The 17993-nt window shown below is 36.3% G+C and overlaps 2 protein-coding genes across 5 annotated transcripts in view; one reads left to right on the forward strand and one right to left on the reverse strand.

Moving 5' to 3' along the window:
* The window catches only part of TLK2 (tousled like kinase 2), a 147597-nt gene that overhangs the window by 22736 nt on the left and 106868 nt on the right, over positions 1-17993 (forward strand). The gene's annotated exons all lie outside the window — the stretch shown is intronic.
* On the reverse strand, positions 12922-17380 carry LOC122753435 (40S ribosomal protein S25-like). Its single transcript, XM_044000828.1, has 2 exons — positions 17253-17380; positions 12922-13471 (listed from the first exon to the last, which is right to left on the reverse strand). The coding sequence occupies exons 1-2, from the start codon at positions 17378-17380 to the stop codon at positions 12985-12987; spliced, it is 615 nt and encodes a 204-aa protein (XP_043856763.1). The 3' UTR covers positions 12922-12984.

The following is a 17993-nucleotide window of genomic DNA, read 5'->3' on the forward strand; positions in this document are numbered from 1 at the left end:
GGGAATAGTCTTTTTTTTTTTTTTTTAAAACCCAACAACCAACATTATTGAGCTTAGCAACAGTAGCCTTTTTTTGTAATAGCCTCGGTTTGTTAAATTTTGAAAGTTCACAATTTGAAATTTATAGAATTGAAATGTTGGAAAACTAGAATTTATTCTATTCAGTCTCTATTTCCAATGATCTAGAAGTATCCTTTTTGCTTTATAATAAAATAGTTATTGTGGAAATACTTCAGTAAACTGTTAATACATTGATTTGCTGTACTTTCTCCCTTCTACTCACTCTCTCCTCAAAAACTGGTTTGAATAAAACTTGAGTGAAGCTCATAATTAGTGTTATTTTTCAGGATATACCTTTTTTTTTTAATTTCAAAGATTCCATTGTAGGGGTTGCCTGTATCGGGAGGAGGGAGGAGTCTTAAATTCTGATAAAGCATGGATAATTTTTTTTAAAAAGCTCTGTTCTTGGCCATCTTTTCTTTGACATTTCTTCTATTTCCATTGTTTCAATTATCATTTGAACAGATAACTCCTAAATCTGTAACTTCAGCCTACACCTGTTCCTTGATCTTCTAGTCTGGTATCTCATTTCCAACTGTTTCATCTGTACCTGTTGGTATGTCAGTCAGCATTTCTCTATTTCCAAGACTGAACTTGAACCATCTTCTGCCCTAAACCCATTGCTATTTCTGATTTCTCTTAATGGGGTTATCAATTTTGACTGCCACTCTTCACCCTCATAGCCAATAAAATACCAGATCCTATCAATTCTTACTTTACCCTTTTTTTTCCCATTGTTTACTCATTACCCTACCCTAGTCTCTTGTAATTTACTTTTGGGCCTTTCTACCTGTAGTCCTACTTGTTTTTAGTCTATTCTTATTTATTTATTCATTCATTCATTCATTTATTTTTATTTATTTTTTAGTGAGGCAATTGGGGTTAAGTGACTTGCCCAGGGTCACACAGCTAGTAAGTGTTAAGTGTCTGAGGCCAGATTTGAACTCAGGTACTCCTGACTCCAGGGCCGGTGCTCTATCCACTGCGCCACTTAGCCGCCCCTTAGTCTATTCTTTTTGACTGACTGCCTGATTAATTTTTGATGCACAGCTGTTACTCTACTAAAAAAGGCTCTTTAATTCACTATAGCGTATCTGCCAAATTATGTGCAAAACTCTTTAGCCTGGCATTCAGTCTTTCATAGCCTGGGTTTAGCTTAACATTTCCATCTTTTTGTCTTCATATACTTTGTATTTCATCCAAGTTGAACTTAATCATTCTTGACCCTTTGCCTTTGCTTAACACTTCCCTTCACAACTAGGATATTTTCCCTTCCAGTCTTGGCTTGTTGAAGTCTTTTCCTTCAAAGTCTGGCTCAAGATTTCTGTGATACTCTTCCTCACTATCCAGGCCACTAGAAACATTCAACAAGTATTTTTTAAGTGCCTGCTAGGCACCAGGAATACAAATAAAATGAATGAAACAATCCTCACAAGGAGCTTGTATTCTAACAGATCTCTCCCCCTTTGAATTTCTAACAACACCGTTAGGTCATGTCACATATTTATCTATATTCTACTTTGCATTAGTTATTTTTTGTATATGTCTTACCTCCTGTATTTTAGACTATGAGCTTCCTTGAGTGCTACTGCTGTGTCTTCTTTATGTCCCTAGAACCTACCATAATGTCTTGTTGAATCAGTACTTAATGTTAGTTGAATTTGATCAGATAGGTGTATAATGCAATTTTGTTTACTTTTTATAAATCAGATAAGTAGAGGAACACTTGTTTTCAGCTCTCTATCCTCTGCCACCAACTGCCTCTGGAAATCTTGTCCCAGGTATAAGATAAACAGCTGGACTTTCAAAGTCCCAAATGACAAAGAACAAAGCATAAAGTAAATTCCCATTGGTTAAAGATTGCTAAAATAAATTGTGGTACCTAAGTATAATGGACTATTGCTACACACTAAAAGAGATGATGGGGGGCAGCTAGATGGCGCAGTGGATAGAGCACCGACCCTGGATTCAGGAGTACCTGAGTTCAAATCCAGCCTCAGATACTTGGCACTTACTAGCTGTGTGACCCTGGGTGAATCACTTAACCTCCATTGCCCTCCCCCCCCCCCAAAAAAAATGAATACCTAAAAGAGATGATGAATGTAAAGAATTCAGAGAAGCACGAGGAGACATGAATTGGTACAGAATGAAGTAAGCAGAAACAAGAAAACTATAAAATAATGACTACATCATTGTAAATGGAAACAAAAAGTAAACTTAGTGCTGTGTAATTATAATCAAGTGGGTAGAGATGAGAAATTGTACTTTGCAGAAGTAAAAGGCTATTGGGATGGAATAATGCATGTACTCTTATAGTGTTGATTATTGATTAGTTTTGTGGGACTCTTTAATTTTTTGTTATAGTGATTGGTTTACTGGGTTGGAGAAGAGAAAGAGATCCCTTTACAAATGAAGGTAACATTAAAAATAATGATTCAATACAAACTTTTAGAAGACAATAAAACCAAAAGGAAGCCAAATTCAGATTAATTGTAATGTCTGGTGTTGGTTCAGTATAAATGATGCACATCTCCCTTCTCTTTAGAGAAACATTTGCTAGTTTCATTGATTTTGCCTGTTTTTCTTTTTATAAGGGAGTACTCTCACCAGGGGTAGAGGGGGAGGCTGTTGGAAAATGACAAAGCTTTAAAATGATTTAAGTGGTGTTGGGACTAGGAAATCTTGGGTTTAGGATTTTTCATAGTTAATTGATTTTAATGATTTCACCTATAATCCTGACTAGGAAATTTGTTAAATTTTACTAGAATGATGCTCTAGAGATAGCCATGCATGGGAATTGAAAACTTAATCATGGATGGGAATAAAAATGTCTTAAATATGTACATCGTTCTTGAGACCAGATTCACTCTTGGATTTAAAAAGCAATATTAAGTAATTCCAGTTCATATCTGTGTTAGAGAATTTGGAATTTCACATTGCTGAGAGCAGAGCAATTAGTATTCAGGATCTGCCCCAAAGATAGGCAGTGAAATTTGTCAGTTAGTTTGACTATGGGATCATAAATCCAGAGCTGGAAGAGACCTCAGGCTATCTAGTCCAGTTTCCTTATTTTATAGATGAGGAAACTGAGACTCAGGGAGGTTAAGTGACTTGCCTAAGGTCACAGGGAATAAACATCAGAAGTGGGATTTAAATCCAGATCGTCTGATTTAAGAGCCAGTGATTTTTTTCCATTGTACCATGCTGTCAATTTCTATATCCTGGATGGATATAATAAATACAGAAAAGATACATTCCATTATGGAATTACTAAATAAGTTCTTTGTTGGTAGGCAATAAAAATGTGGTAGAGTCTGACTTTTTGTTAAAATATTTAATTTTGGGGAGTAGTGTGGGTGAGCAGTTTGGAGTAATGGCTAGTGTTGGATTTGGAGTCAGGAGACCTAGATTCGTATTCTTTTTTAGATATTTATTATCTATGTGACATGAACAAGTCACTTAACTTTTTTTCCCTAATGGGCAAAAGTTTACCTTCCTTAATAATCCTAATCTCATAGGGGTGTTATGAGAAAAGTGTTTTGCAAACCATAAAGCATTGTAGAAATTAAAGAAATTGTGTTAAACTCCATATACTTTATGGATATTATATTAATTAGATGACTGGATGAAGCAAAAGTTCAGTTATATAAATGAGATTCATAATTATTTGAAAGAGTTTTATCCGTCTTCCACACAGGAAAAACTAAGTGAATGAAGAAGGCCTGTTGTCCAGACTATGATAATGCAGTTGGATGGACAGCCGATTCATTCTGATCATTAAGTATAATTATCTTAGATGTTGCAAAAGGACAGTGAACTGGGCTTGGAATTGAGAAATAGAGAGAGTTGATATTGCATTAGGAAAATTGTGTAGTGCTTTCAAAAAGAACCCTGAGTTTCTTTCTGAAATAAAACCGCATCTTTTTTGAACACCAGTGTTGCTACAAATCATGGAATAACCATAGTCTACAAGGTATAAAATTGAGGGTTACTCAAAGGGCATTGGAGAGATTTTGTGGCAGGTGTTAATTGCAGTGTATTATCAATGATGAATTGTATATATGAAGTATAAAAGGTATTGTCAAAGAGATGTAACTGGAAAATTATATGGGCCAGTTGTAGCATGAGTGAGAGATAACAGATGGACATCTCTCATGCTACAGTGGTATCCTTGCAGTATCAGAAGGATTAGCGAAAAGCCTTCAATATGGTTGATCTAGTTTGAAAATATACAAATATACATCCAATTAGATATAGACAAGAGTTACACAGAAGAAGAAAGAATGGATGGGCTATGACTTGTACCTTTAGTAGGAGTGCCTACATTGATGAAATCACAGATCTATTAAAGTATTTTACTGGGATTCTGTTGAAAAACTAGATTTTAAGTCATTCAGAAACGCAGATGTGTATTAATACCATTAAAAGCATTAGGTCTGAGAGTTAGAATCCTGCTGAGATAGGGAAGTAGTTTTACTGGTATAACTTTTTGCCTTCTTACGTAGCCTTAATTACTGAGACCTAAAAGGCCAGGGTTTCCCACTGCATTCAGGGCCATCTCCGGTTCTCCTGATAATATATCTTACTACTGAACCCAGATGGCTCCTGAGGAGAGAGTTGGTGACTTTGCACAGCCATTCCTCACTTAAATCCAGTTCATTGCAAGTCATGACATCTGTCTTCATCCTCTTCGAGAATGAAGGACAAACAACAACGAATAAATTTGAGAGTCTTCTGCTAGGGTGAGATCACCAAAGCAGAGAGTAGAGAAAGAAGAGAAGAAATAGAGAGAAAAAGAGAAGAATCTTGGGAAACACCCAAGTTTAGATGAAGAAAGATGATAAGGAGCCAGCAAAAGAGGCAGAGAAGGGGAGTTGTGGGAAAGAGGTAAGAGGGGAACTGAATCAATAGAGAGAAAAGGGCATCCAGAAGAAGGTAGTCTATAGTGACAAAAGTTATAGAAAGGTCAAAGAGGATGAGAAGTGAGAAGAGACCATAAGATTTATTTAGCATTTTGGAGTTCGTTAGTAACCTTGTCAAAAGCTGTGGAATGGTAGGAAGGGAAGCCATATGAAATGACTAGTGACATGGAAAACAGAATGCCCTTTTCTTGTCTTTCTACACTTCTAAGGTAATTTAAAGTGAATTAAAAAAAAAAAACTGACTCTCGCCTTTCCCCTCATTTTCTTTCTTTTCTCATTTAAATTGTCTTTTTAAAAATTTACTATGAACTAGACCATGGCTTTTTAAACTTTTTCCACTTGTGACCCCTTTTCTCCCCAGATATTTTTATGTGACCCTGGATAGTTATATAAAATAGGTATACATAACCATTTCCCATTGCCAAATTTTTCAAGACCCCCACATTCAGCTATGTGACCCCATATAGGTTGCAACCCACAGTTTAAGAAGCTTTGCGTAAGACAGACATCAACAGACATGAAAAATTACCTAGGCAAAGAGAAGAAAGACTGCAGTTAAGACTCCTCTTACAGCTTTTTGGGGCGATAAATTTGAAACATAACATGGTAGTTCTGCTTGTCTATGTCTCATCATCTAGCTTCCTTTTCTTCTCTGTCTCTTTTTTTTAATGATTCATTGACATTGTTGTCTTCCTTTTAAAAGTTTTTGTATCACAAATTTTAATTTCCACGATGATTCCTCTAGGCTTTCCTTGTTTTAAAAAAAAAACAAAAAAAAACAAATAAAATCTACTCATTGGCCTCATCTGAAACTGTATGTCTCATTTTGTGCTTTTAGTCTTCTTTGTCTTCCAAGAGCTAAGAAGTATATTTTATCAGCAGTCTTCTGGAGTTGTGATTCATGTTTTTAAGTCTTTTATAGTTTCTCTTTACATTGTTGTAGTCACATTTCTAAGTTTACTCATTTTACTCCTCATCTGAGTGTAGGTTTCTTTTTATCTCTTTTGCCATTTCTTATCCTCCAGTAGTTCTGCATTACAGTCATAAACTGTAATATGTTAAGGTATTGCTGATTTGATGGGCATCTACTTTGTTTTTGCTTCTTTTCTGCAATAAAAAAATGTTGTTAAATATTTTTGTACATTGTGACATTTAAAATCTAATGCATGGTAGCTTTATTCCTGTCCCAAGTGTAGGGAAAATTAGCTAGGGTTACTTATAAATTAAAAGCTTTAGCACCAGTTTTGGGGCATTAAGCATTTATTAAAGCATACCAAGTGTTAGTAAAAAGAGTAACACTTGGCTCAGAAAGTTAAGAAAAGGCCTATTTAGCCTAGAGTTCCAGCCTCACCTGGTTCTTTCTCCAGTATTCCTCCACCACCCTGTTCGTGAGCTGAACTCCCAGAGGAAGCTTCTTCTGCATCTGAAGGAGAGGCGGTCCTTTCACACTGCTTCAAGCTAATTGGCTAGCATCACACAAATCCATTGGTTCACTGGACTTGAGGGTTGTCCCATGTCGAGGTCAGAGTCCACAGCCTCTGAGAACACACCCTCTTGAGAGCCAGGCACTTGTGCTTTAAATCAAGTCAACTTCAAGTGAGTCTATCAGCAGTCAGTCCATCTAATCAATCCAAATCAATCCCCTTGAGCTGGGGCCTCTGGGCGTTGGCAAAGCCCATTATTTTCTCACAAACCCCTCTGTGCTTCGTTAAGAAACACAGTTTCCTTAAACGAAGCAATAACATTACAGATACTTATGACTAACAATGTAAAGGGAATGAAAAGAGAGAAAAGAAATTGAGCAATGCTTTGACAAAAATTAAAGGGGGCAGTCTCCTTTAGTAGCTGGGTATTACAAATAAAAATAAACTAAAGGGGGGCAGTCCCCTTTAGGAGATGGATATTACAGATAGTGTATGAATTGGGAAAAGGAAAACAGGAAAATGTCCATTTAAGTCTTTGGAAGTCTTTTCTCAGATGATTCTTGGGATGTCATCTGGGTGTAGTTCTGGATTCTGGCTCTGGATTCTGGGCATGGTCTCGGGTGTGGTTTTAATTGAATTAACTTTAAGTGAGTTAATCAGCAGAGTCAGTCTAATCAATCCAAACCAATCCCCTGGAGCTCAGGCCTTTGGGCATTGCCAGTGCCCATTATTTTCTCACAATATATCTCTTTGGTATCTTTGGGGAAAAGGCCTCATACTGATACTGATATTGCTGGGCCTAAAGGTTGTACATAGTTTAGTGGCTTTTTGGATATAGTTCCAAATTGTTTTCCAGAAGAGTTGGACCATTTGACAGCTCCAGCATAGTGATAATTAGGGTGTCTGTCTTCTCATAGCTCTTCCAACTATTGTCATGTTTTGTCATCTTTGGCAATCTGATGGGTGAGAGGTAGAAACTCAGAGTGGTATTAATTTGCATTTTTCTTATTAGTGATTTGGAATATTTCAAATGGTTATTGATAGTGTTTGCATTGTTTCTTTTGAGAAATGTCTATTGGGGAAGCTAGGTGGCACAGTGGATAGAGCACCGGCCCTGGATTCAGGAGGACCTGAGTTCAAAATCCAGCCTCAGACACTTTACACTAGCTGTGTGACCCTGGGCAAGTCACTTAACCCCAGTTGCCTTACATGCGTGTGCGCGCGTGTGCGCGCGCACACACACACACACACACACACACAAATCAAATCAAGAGAAATGTCTGTTACCTTTGACCATTTTCTATCATGATTTCTTTGAAGTTGTTTTGGATCATTGCACTGTTGAGAAGAGCCAAGTCTATCACAGTTGATCATCATACAATGTTGCTATTACTGTGTACAATGTTCTCCTGGTTCTGCTCATCTCACTTAGCATCAGGTCATGTAAATCTTTCCAGGTTTCTCTGAAATCCTCTTGCTCATCATTTCTTATAGCACAATAGTATTCCGTTACATTCATATACCACAACTTGTTTAGCCATTCCCCAATTGATGGGAATTCCCTCAATTTCCAATTCCTTGCTACCACAAAGAAAGCTGCTATAAATATTTTTGTACATGTGGGTCCTTTTTCCTCTTCTATGATCTCTTTGGGATATAAATCTAGTAGTGGTATAATGGGGTCAAAGGGTATGCACAGTCCCATTGCCCTTTGGGCATGGTTCCAAATTGCTTTCCCAAATGGTTGGATCAGTTCACAGCTCCACCAATGTATTAGTGTTCCAGTTTTTCCACAGTTTCTCCAACATTTATTATTTTCCTTTTTTGTCATATTAGCTAATCTGATAGGTGTGAGGTGGTACCTCAGAGTTGTTTTAATTTACATTTCTCTAATCAGTAGTAATTTAGAGCATTTTTTCATATGGCAATGGATAGCTTTGATTTCTTCATCTGAAAGCTGCCTATTCATATCCTTTGACCATTTCTCAGTTGGGTAATGACTTGCATTCTTTTTTTTTTTTACTTTTAGCAACAAACATTTATTTTCCATTTACATGTAAGGGTAGTTTTCAACATTCATTTTCATAAGATTTAGAGTTCCAAATTTTTCTCCCTTCCTCTCTCGCTTTCCTCCCCCTTCCACAAGATCGCAATCAGGTTATATATATACAATCTACAAGTGTTCTTTTTATCAGTTCTTCCTATAGGGGTGCATAGTAAGCTTCCTCATTAGTTCCTTGGGATTGTCTTGGATCATTGCACTGCTGAGAGTAGTTAAGTCATTCACAATTGCTCATTGAACAATACTGCTGTCACTACACACAATGTCTTCTCAGCTCTGCTCACTTCACTATACATCGATGTTCATTAGTCTTTCAAGGTTTTTCTGGAATCATCCTGTTTGTCATTTCCTGTAGCACAAGACCATTCCACTACAATCATATAACACAGCTTTTTCCATCATTCCTCAATTGATGGACATTCCCTTGATTCTCAATTCTTAGCCTCCACCAAGAGTTGCTATAAATATTTTTTGTACAATTTTCCCCCCTTTTATGACTTGCATTCTTATAAATTTGATTTAGTTCCCTACATATTTTAGAAATGAGACCTTTATCAGAAATACTGGCTATACAAATTGTTTCCCAGCTTCTGCCTCCCTTCTATTTTTTTTTTTTTTGTGGGGCAATGGGGTTTAAGTGACTGGCCCAGGGTCACACAGCTAGTAAGTGTTGTTAAGGGCTAAAATTCTAGCTAGTCTGTCTAAAATATCTAATGAGTGGTCGCCAATAAATTACAAGCCTTAGCAAGAGTTAGACTTTTAAGCATTTATTAAGGAGAATAAGAGTTTGGTAAAGAGAGAGAGAAAGGCCTAGATTCCTATCTATTAAAGGGAGAGCACATTTTTAGCTCCGCTCTCCACCAGAGTCCAAAGGAAAGAGACTGAGACCGAGTGCCAGTCTCTTCCTTCCTCCTCCCACTAGCCAGCGTCACTTCCTGACGCCAAAGAAAAGACTCCTGGTCTTGCCCTCAAAGACCTTCGCTTCATGGGCAGAACTCTTCTACAGTAAGTCTCCAGCAGGTGGCGTCATTCCAATCATTACAGTGTCAAGTGTCTGAGGCCCGATTTGAACTCAGGTACTCCTGAATCCAAGGCCGGTGCTTTATCCACTGCGTCACCTAGCTGCCCCTTCCCTTTTAATTTTGTCTGCATTCCTTCTGTTTGTACAAAACCTTTTTAATTTAATGTAATCAGCATCATCCATTTTGCATTTCATAATATTCTCTCTTGTTTGGACATATATCTGAGAGGTAAACTACTCCTTCCTTTTCTAATTTACCTATGGTATCACCCTTTATGTCGAAATCCATTTTGACCTATTTTGGTATACGGTATAAGATGTTGGTCTATGCCTAGTTTCTGCCCATACTATCTTCCAGTTTTCCCAGCAGTTTTTGTCAAATACTGAGTTCCTCTCCCAGAAGCTGGAGTCTTTGGGTTTATCAAACAGTAGATTACTATAGTCATTTATTACTGTGTCTTCTGTGCCTAACCTATTCCATTGATCCACCACTCTGTTTCTTAGCCAGTACCAAAATAGTTTTGATGACTGCCGCTTTATAGTATAGCTTCAGATTTGGTACAGCTAGCCCACCTTCCTGTGCATTTCTTTTCATTAGTTTCCTTGATAGTCTTGACCTTTTGTTCTTCCAGATGAATTTTGTTATTATTTTTTCTAGCTCTATAAAATAATTTTTAGGTAGTCTGATTGGTATAACACTGAATAAGTAAATTAATTTAGGTAGAATTATCATTTTTATTACATTAGCTTGGCCTCTCCATAAGCAATTGATATTTTTCCAATTATTTAGATCTGATTTTATTTGTATATAAAGTTTTGTAATTGTGTTCATAGAGTTCTTGGGTTTGTCTTGGCAGGTAGACTCTCAAGCATTTTATATTGTCTACTGGTACTTTAGATGGAATTTCTCTTCCTCTTGCTGCTGGACTTTGTTGGTCATATATAGAAATGCTGATGATTTATGTGGGTTTATTTTATATCCTTCAACTTTGCTAAAGTTGTTAATTGTTTCAAGTAGGTTTTTAGTTGATTCTTTAGGATTCTCTAAGTATACCCTCATATCATCTGCAAAGAGTGGTATTTTTGTTTCCTCCTTGTCTATTCTAATTCTCTTTTCTTCTCTGATTGCTAAAGCTAACATTTCTAGTACAATATTAAATAATAGAGGTGATAATGGACCCCTGTTTAACCCGATCTTATTCAGAAAGCCTCTAATTTATCCCTATTATAATTGTTTGCTGATTATGATTTGCTGATTTGTCGATTGCTTATTATTTGAAGGAAAGCTCCACCTATCCCTATGCTCTCTAGTGTTTTTAATAGGAATGAATATTGTATTTTGTAAAATATTTTTTTGGGGGGGGTAGGACAATGACGGTTAAGTGACTTGCCCAGGGTCACACAGCCAGTAAGTGTCAAGTGTCTGAGGCTAGATTTGAGCTCAGGTCCTCCTGAATCCAGGGCTGGTACTTTATCCACTGTGCCACCTGGCTGCCTGCCTTTGACCATTTTCTATTGGGAAATGGCTTGTGCTCTTATATTTTTGATTCAGTTCTTTATGTAGCTTGTACATAGGACCTTTATCAGAGAAGTTAACTATAAAGATTTTTTCCTCTTAAATATATTGATTTTGTTTTTGCAACTACTTTTCAGTTTTATGTAATCAGAATTACCTGTTTTATTTCTTGTCATCTTCACTACATGTTTGCTAGGGAAAGAACTCTCCCTTGCCCTGAGTTGTGAAAGGTATCTTATTCCTTGCTCCTCTGATGTACTTATCACATCACTTTTTATATTTATATCTTATATCAATTTAGAACTAATTGTGGTATATGATATGAGATGTTGGCCTAAGTCTTGATTTTTGCCAGATTGCTTTCTAGCTTTTCTAGCAGTTTTTTATTGAATAGTGAGTCCTCTCCCCATTTGTTGGAGTTCTTGGGTTAATTGAATTGCTATGCTACTATTTTTGATTCCTTCTAAGTCCAGTGCACCTAAATGAGTTTCACCAATCAACTTTCCTATTTTTTATCCAATACTAAATAGTCTTTATGATCATTGCTTTGTAGTATTGTTTAAAATCTGCTATTGCTAGGTGTATTTTTTTTTTACTTTTTTCATTATATCCTTTGAAATTATTAACCTATATAGTTTGTCTAGTTCTATAAAGTAAATAACCCTTTGGTAGTTTGGTAAAGAATCCTTAAATTAATTTAATTAGTAATGTCATTTTTATTATATTCCTTTGGTTCAACTATGAACAATTAATATTTCTCCAGTTATTTAGGTCTATATTTTTGTAAAGAGTGTTTTGTAGCATAATTTGTAGTGTAATATAATTTATTTGTGTCTCAGTAGCTAGACTTTCAGATATTTATATATTTTGCGCTCATTTTGAATAGATTACTTTGTTCTCTATATCTTCTTAACATGTTGGTAATACAGGGCATCCCCAAAGTCTTATTTTTTGGATATTTGGGACAGTATCGCCCATAATATATATATTAAAGCTATTAAAACTTGAATTGCACTGAGGTTTTTTAGAACATCCTGTATGCAGAAAGGCTTATAATTTTTGTAGGTTTCTTTTTATAACCTGCTACTTTGTTGAAATTGTTTCAATTAATTTTTAATTACTTGCATCATATCATCTGCAACACATGGTAATTATGTTTCTTACTTGCTTTTGTTTATTCTCTCAATTTGTTTCCTTGTCTTATTACTATAGATGGCATTTCTAGGACTATATCATATAATAATGGTAATAGTGGACATCCTCACTTTACTCTTGAACTTAAGTGAAAAGTCTATACTGTTTCTCTATCAACAACATTCAGCAAGTATTTTTTGGGGGGCAGGGCAGTGAGGGTTAAGTAACTTGCCCAGGGTCACACAGCTAGTAAGTGTCAAGTGTCTGAGGTCATATTTGAACTCAGGTCCTTCTGAATCCAGGGCTGGTGCTTTATCCACTGGGCCACCTAGCTGCCCCCAACAAGTATTTTTTTTTAAGACAACTACCATGTTTTAGGCACTGAGGGTATAAGTACAGAGAATAAAATAATCCTTAGTTAAAAAGAGCTTATATTCTATTGAGGGAGACTAGTACTTTTGTACGGCATAAATATGAAATGAATAAATCCAGAGTAATTAGGGCACTAACAGATGGAGGCAGTGAGAAAAGACTAAATACAGAAGATGGTGCTTGACCTGTGTCTTAAAGTAAGAAAGGGACTTTGAGAGGTGAGGAATGAGTGACTTCCAGGCATGTTAAGAGTGTCAATGAAAAGGTACCAAGATTGGAAGTGTTGTGTTGTGAGTAAGAGATCCTGTGTAGTTGGATCACATAGTATGAGAGGGGAAGTAATGTTTGTTGAAGCTGGAAAGATAGGTTTGGGCTATGTAGAGTAGGGCTTTAAAAGCTAAACTGTGTACTTTTTTTTTTTTTAAGTCCAATAAGTTTATTTTTGAAAATGTACACAAAAATGTTGAACCATTTCATGCATCTTCAGCAGCTGGAGCATCTCCACCCTTGGTGTTCCTAGTATATATCACTTGTGCTCTGTGTTTGGAAACCAGCTTAATCAGACATTTACTAAACAGTTCTTGGAGGGCTGCCCGGGCTAGAGAAACCCGAATCTTCAGTCTTTCTGAGACCACTGCAGGGGTAATAAGTTTATAGTTGGGGACCTCCTTGCAGAGTTTGTCATACGTTGCTTTGTCAAACAGAACCAGATTGTTGAGCTTGTCTCGCACTTTTCCCTTGGACCACTTCTTCTTAGCTTTGCCCCCAGACTTGTTCACGGGGTCCTTGTCCTTCTTGGCCAACTTGCCGGCATCTTTCTTCTTCTTATGGTCCTTGGGCGGTATGGTGAGGCTCCAGGAACTCCTGCTGCTGCCGCCTCCAAGGTAAGATGTCGAACAGAAAGCTAAACAGTGCACTTTATGTTTTATCCTAGCAGTAGTAAGAAGCAACTGGATTTGACTGAGTAGGAGGGTGACATGGTCAGATCTGCACTTAAGAAAAGTTACTTTGGCAGCATGAAGCTAGTCGGTCTAGTAGGATGGACTAGAATGGTAAGGGATGTGAAGCATGGAGACTAATTAGAAAGGTTTTGTTTTTTGTTTGTTTTGGGGTATTTTTGCGGAGCAGTGGGGGTTAAGTGACTCACCCAGGGTCACACAGCTAGTAAGTGTCAAGTGTCTGAGGCTGGATTTGAACTCAGGTACTCCTGAATCCAGGGCCGGTGCCTTATCCACTGTACCACCTAGCTGCCCCCAGAAAAGTTTTAAAATAATCTAGTGAAGAGGTGATATATGCTTGATCTGATAGTTTTCCTATTTTTGAACTAGCACTGCCTTCCTGGCATAAAATCTCTCCTGTTCATACTGAATGATCTTTATGACATATTGTTGTAATTTCCTTGCTAGAATTTTATTTAAAATATTTGCTTTGATATTCATTAAGGAAATTTGTTTATTGTTTTCATTCTCTATTTTTGCTCTTCCTGGTTTAGGTATCAGAATCATATTTGTGTCATAAAAGGATTTTTTTTTTTGGCTGGACAATGGGGGTTAAGTGACTTGCCAAGGGTCACATAGCTAGTAAGTGTCAAGTGTCTGAGGCCGGATTTGAACTCAGGTACTCCTGAATCTAGGGTTGGTGCTTTATCCACTGTGCTACCTAGCCGCCCCCATAAAAGGAATTTGATAAGACTTTACCTAATTTTTTTTTTTCAGATAGTTTATATAGTATTGAAATTAATTGCTCATTAAATGTTTGGTAGTATTCACATGTAAACCATCTGGTTTTATAGATTTTTTTTTTTTAGGTAACTCATTTGTGGCCTGTTCAGTTTCTTTTTTCTAAGATAGTATTAAGTATTCTATTTCCTCTTCTCTTAATTTGAGCAGTTTATATTTTTGTAAGTATTTGTCGTTTCACTTAGATTGTCAGTTTTACTGGCATATAACTGGGCAGAATAACTCCTAATAATTTAATTTCGTCGTAATATACATTCTCACTTTTCATATTTTGATACTGGAAATGTGATTTTCTTCTTGTTTGAAATTAAATTAACCAGTAGCTTGTCTACCTTGGTTTTTTCCATAAAATTAATTCTAGTTTTATTTTATATAATGGCTATATAATTTATTTGCTATAATGATTTTTTTACTTTCAATTTTATTAATCTTTTGATCTTGAGAATTTCCATTTTGGTATTTAATTGGGAATTTTAAAGTTGTACTTTTTCTACCTTTTAAAAATTGCACGCCCAATGAATTGATCTGCTCATTTTTTCTTCTATTGATTTATGCATTTAGGGATAGAAACTTTCCCTTAAGTACTGCTTTGGCTGTATCTAATAAACTTTGCAATGTTTTCTCATTGTTTTCATCCTCTTTAATGAAATGATTGTTTCTCTCCTTTGTTCTTTGACCTCACTCATTCTTTAGGATTAGATTGTTTAGTTTCTGATTGATTTTTTGGGGGGTGGGGGTGGGCATAGAGGGTTAAGTGACTTGCCCAGGGTCACACAGCTAGTAAGTGTCAAGTGTCTGAGGCTGAATTTGAACTCAGGCCCTCCTGAATCCAGGGCCAGTGCTTTATCCACTTCGCCACCTAGCTGATCCCACTGATTAATTTTTAATTATGCTTCCACAAGGGCAGCTACGTCAGGCTAGAGGATAGAGCACAGAGCACAGAGCACTGGGCCTAGCATAAGGAAGACCTCAAATGTGACCTCTGACATTTACGAGCTTTGTGACCCTGGACAAGTCATTTGATCCTGCTTGCTTCAGTTTCCTCATCTGTAAAATGAACTGGAGAAGGAAATGGCAAACTATTCTAGCATCTTTGCCAAGAAAATCCCAAAATGGGGTCACGAAGAGTTGAGACATGATGGAGATGACTGAGCAACAAACAAAATGCTTTTTTGGTTTTGCCCTTTAATGGATGAAATTTTTATTGAATTATGGTCTGAAAAGGGTACATTTACTATTTCTCCTTTTCTTCATTTGTTTGTAAGGTTTTTATGCCTTAATACATGATCAATTTTTGCGTAGGTGCCATATACAACTGAGAAAAAGGCATACTCCTTTCTATTCCCATTTTTTTTTTCAAATATCTTTTTTTTTTTTTTTTGGTGAGGCAATTGGGGTTAAGTGACTTGCCCAGGGTCACACAGCTAGTAAGTGTTAAGTGTCTGAGGCCGGATTCGAACTGAGGTACTCCTGAATCCAGGGCCAGTGCTCTATCCACTGTGCCATCTAGCTGCCCCTCTATTCCCATTTAATTTTCTCTAGAGTTCTACTATATCTTTTCTAAAAATTCTATTCATCTTCTTAACTTTTTTGTTTATTTTTTGGTTAAATCTGAGAGGGGAAAGTTGAGGTCCCCACATTAGTATACTCTGCTATCTGTTTCTTCCTATAATTCATTTAATTTTTCTTTTAAGAATTTGGGTGCTATACCATTTGATACATAAATGTTGAGTATTGACATTATCTCTCTGCATAATGCAGTTTTCCTGCTTATCTCTTTTACTTAGATCTTTTTTTCTTTTGCCTTGTCTGAAATCATGATTGTCACCCCTGCTTTTTTTTTTTTTTTTTGCTTCAGCTGCAACATAATAGATTCTGTTCTAGCCGTTTATTTTATTTTATTTTGTTTCGTTTATTTATTTATTTTAATGTGGCAATTGGGGTTAAGTGACTTGCCTAGGGTCACACAGCTAGTAAGTGTTAAGTGTTTGAGGCTGGATTTGAACTCAGGTCTTCCTGACTCCAGGGCTGGTGCTCTATCCACTGCGCCACCTAGCTGCCCTAGTCTAGCCCTTTATTTTAACTCTGTTTCTGTTTCAAGTGTATTTCTTTTAAACCACATATTGTTAAATTCTGGTTTCTAATCCATTCTGCTATTCACTTCTGTTTCATGGGTGAATTCATCCCATTCACATTCACAGTTATTATTAACTATGCATTTCCCTTTATCCTGTTTTCTTCTGCTTATCCATCTCTCTTTTTTACCTTGTTACTCCTCAAAAGTCTGTTTTGCTTCTAACCACTGCCTCCCTTGATTTGCCCTCCTTTTTATCACCTGCCCCATCTCTTACTCCCTTCCACAATCACACACATAAACACACACACAGGTATGGTGTATGTATATGTATGTATATGTGTCATATTCTGTTTATCTGTGTGTATGTGTATGGGGGAGAGAATAAATGAAAATGTATGTGTATGTTTACACACACACACACACACACACACACACACACACACACACACACTCACTCACTCACTCACTCACTCACTCACTCACTCACTCACTCTTCCTTTCTTGAACTAATTCACCTGAGAGTGATGTTCAAGTACTGCCTGCTCCCCTTCCAGACTGTTTTCCCCTTTACTGTAAAAGCTCTTTATTTTATATGAAGTAGTTTCTCCCATTCTTTTCCCTTCCCTCTTCCAGTTAATCCCACTGTCTTTTCTGTTTTTGGAGATCATCCCATAATGATTGACTCACATCTGTACGCTTTGTCTATATAGAGTCCTTCTCAGTGCCATAGTAATAATAATAAAGTTAGGAGTTACATGCATCATCTTCCCATATAGGAACATAAACAGGTTAATCTTACTGAATCTGTGATGGTTTCTCTTTCATGTTTACCTTTTTATGCTTCTCTTGAGTCTTGTGTTTGACAGTAAGATTTTCTATTCATCTTTGCTATTTTCATCAGAAATGCTTGAAAGTCGTCTATTACATTAAATATCCATTATATTCACTTTTGCTGGGGAGGTTATTCCTGGTTATAATCCTAATTCCTTTGCCTTCTAGAATATCATATCCTGAGCCTTCTACATCATTAAGGTTGACATTGCTAAATCTCATGTGAGTTTGATTAATTTTGTTCTTTAGTTGTTTTTCATTCCTGTCCAACTCTTTGTGATCTTTTTGGGGGTTTTTCTTGGCAAAGATACTGGAGTGACTTAGTGTTGTCTTCAGCTTATTTTACAGATTATTTCTTTCAGGTGGTAATTTGTAGATTCTTTCAATTTCTATTTTACCCTCTAGTTCTAGGATATCAGGGCAGTTTTTCTTAATAGTTTCTTCAAATATAATGTCTAGGCTCTTTGATTATGGCTTTCAGTCCTGTGATTCTTAAATTCTCTCTCCTCCATCCTTTCTTTTAGGTTAGTTATTTTTCTGATGAGAAAATCTCATGTTTCTTTTAAGTTTTCAATTTTTGACTTTGTTAAATTGTTTCTTTGATGTCTCATGGCATCATTAGCTTCTAGTTACCCAATTTTAATTTTTAAGGAATTTTTCTTTTCAATGAGCTCTTGTACCTCATTTGGTCAATTTTATTTTTTAGGTATTATTTTCTTCAGTATTTTTTTTGCCACTTTTACCCAGTTGTTGTCGTTTCATAATTTTCTTGCGTTTCTTTCATTTCTTTTTTTTATATAATATTTTATTTTTTGCCCAATTACTTGTTAAAGTT

Source organism: Dromiciops gliroides, chromosome 4, assembly GCF_019393635.1.
Source record: "Dromiciops gliroides isolate mDroGli1 chromosome 4, mDroGli1.pri, whole genome shotgun sequence".
Taxonomy (NCBI): Eukaryota; Metazoa; Chordata; class Mammalia; order Microbiotheria; family Microbiotheriidae; genus Dromiciops; species Dromiciops gliroides.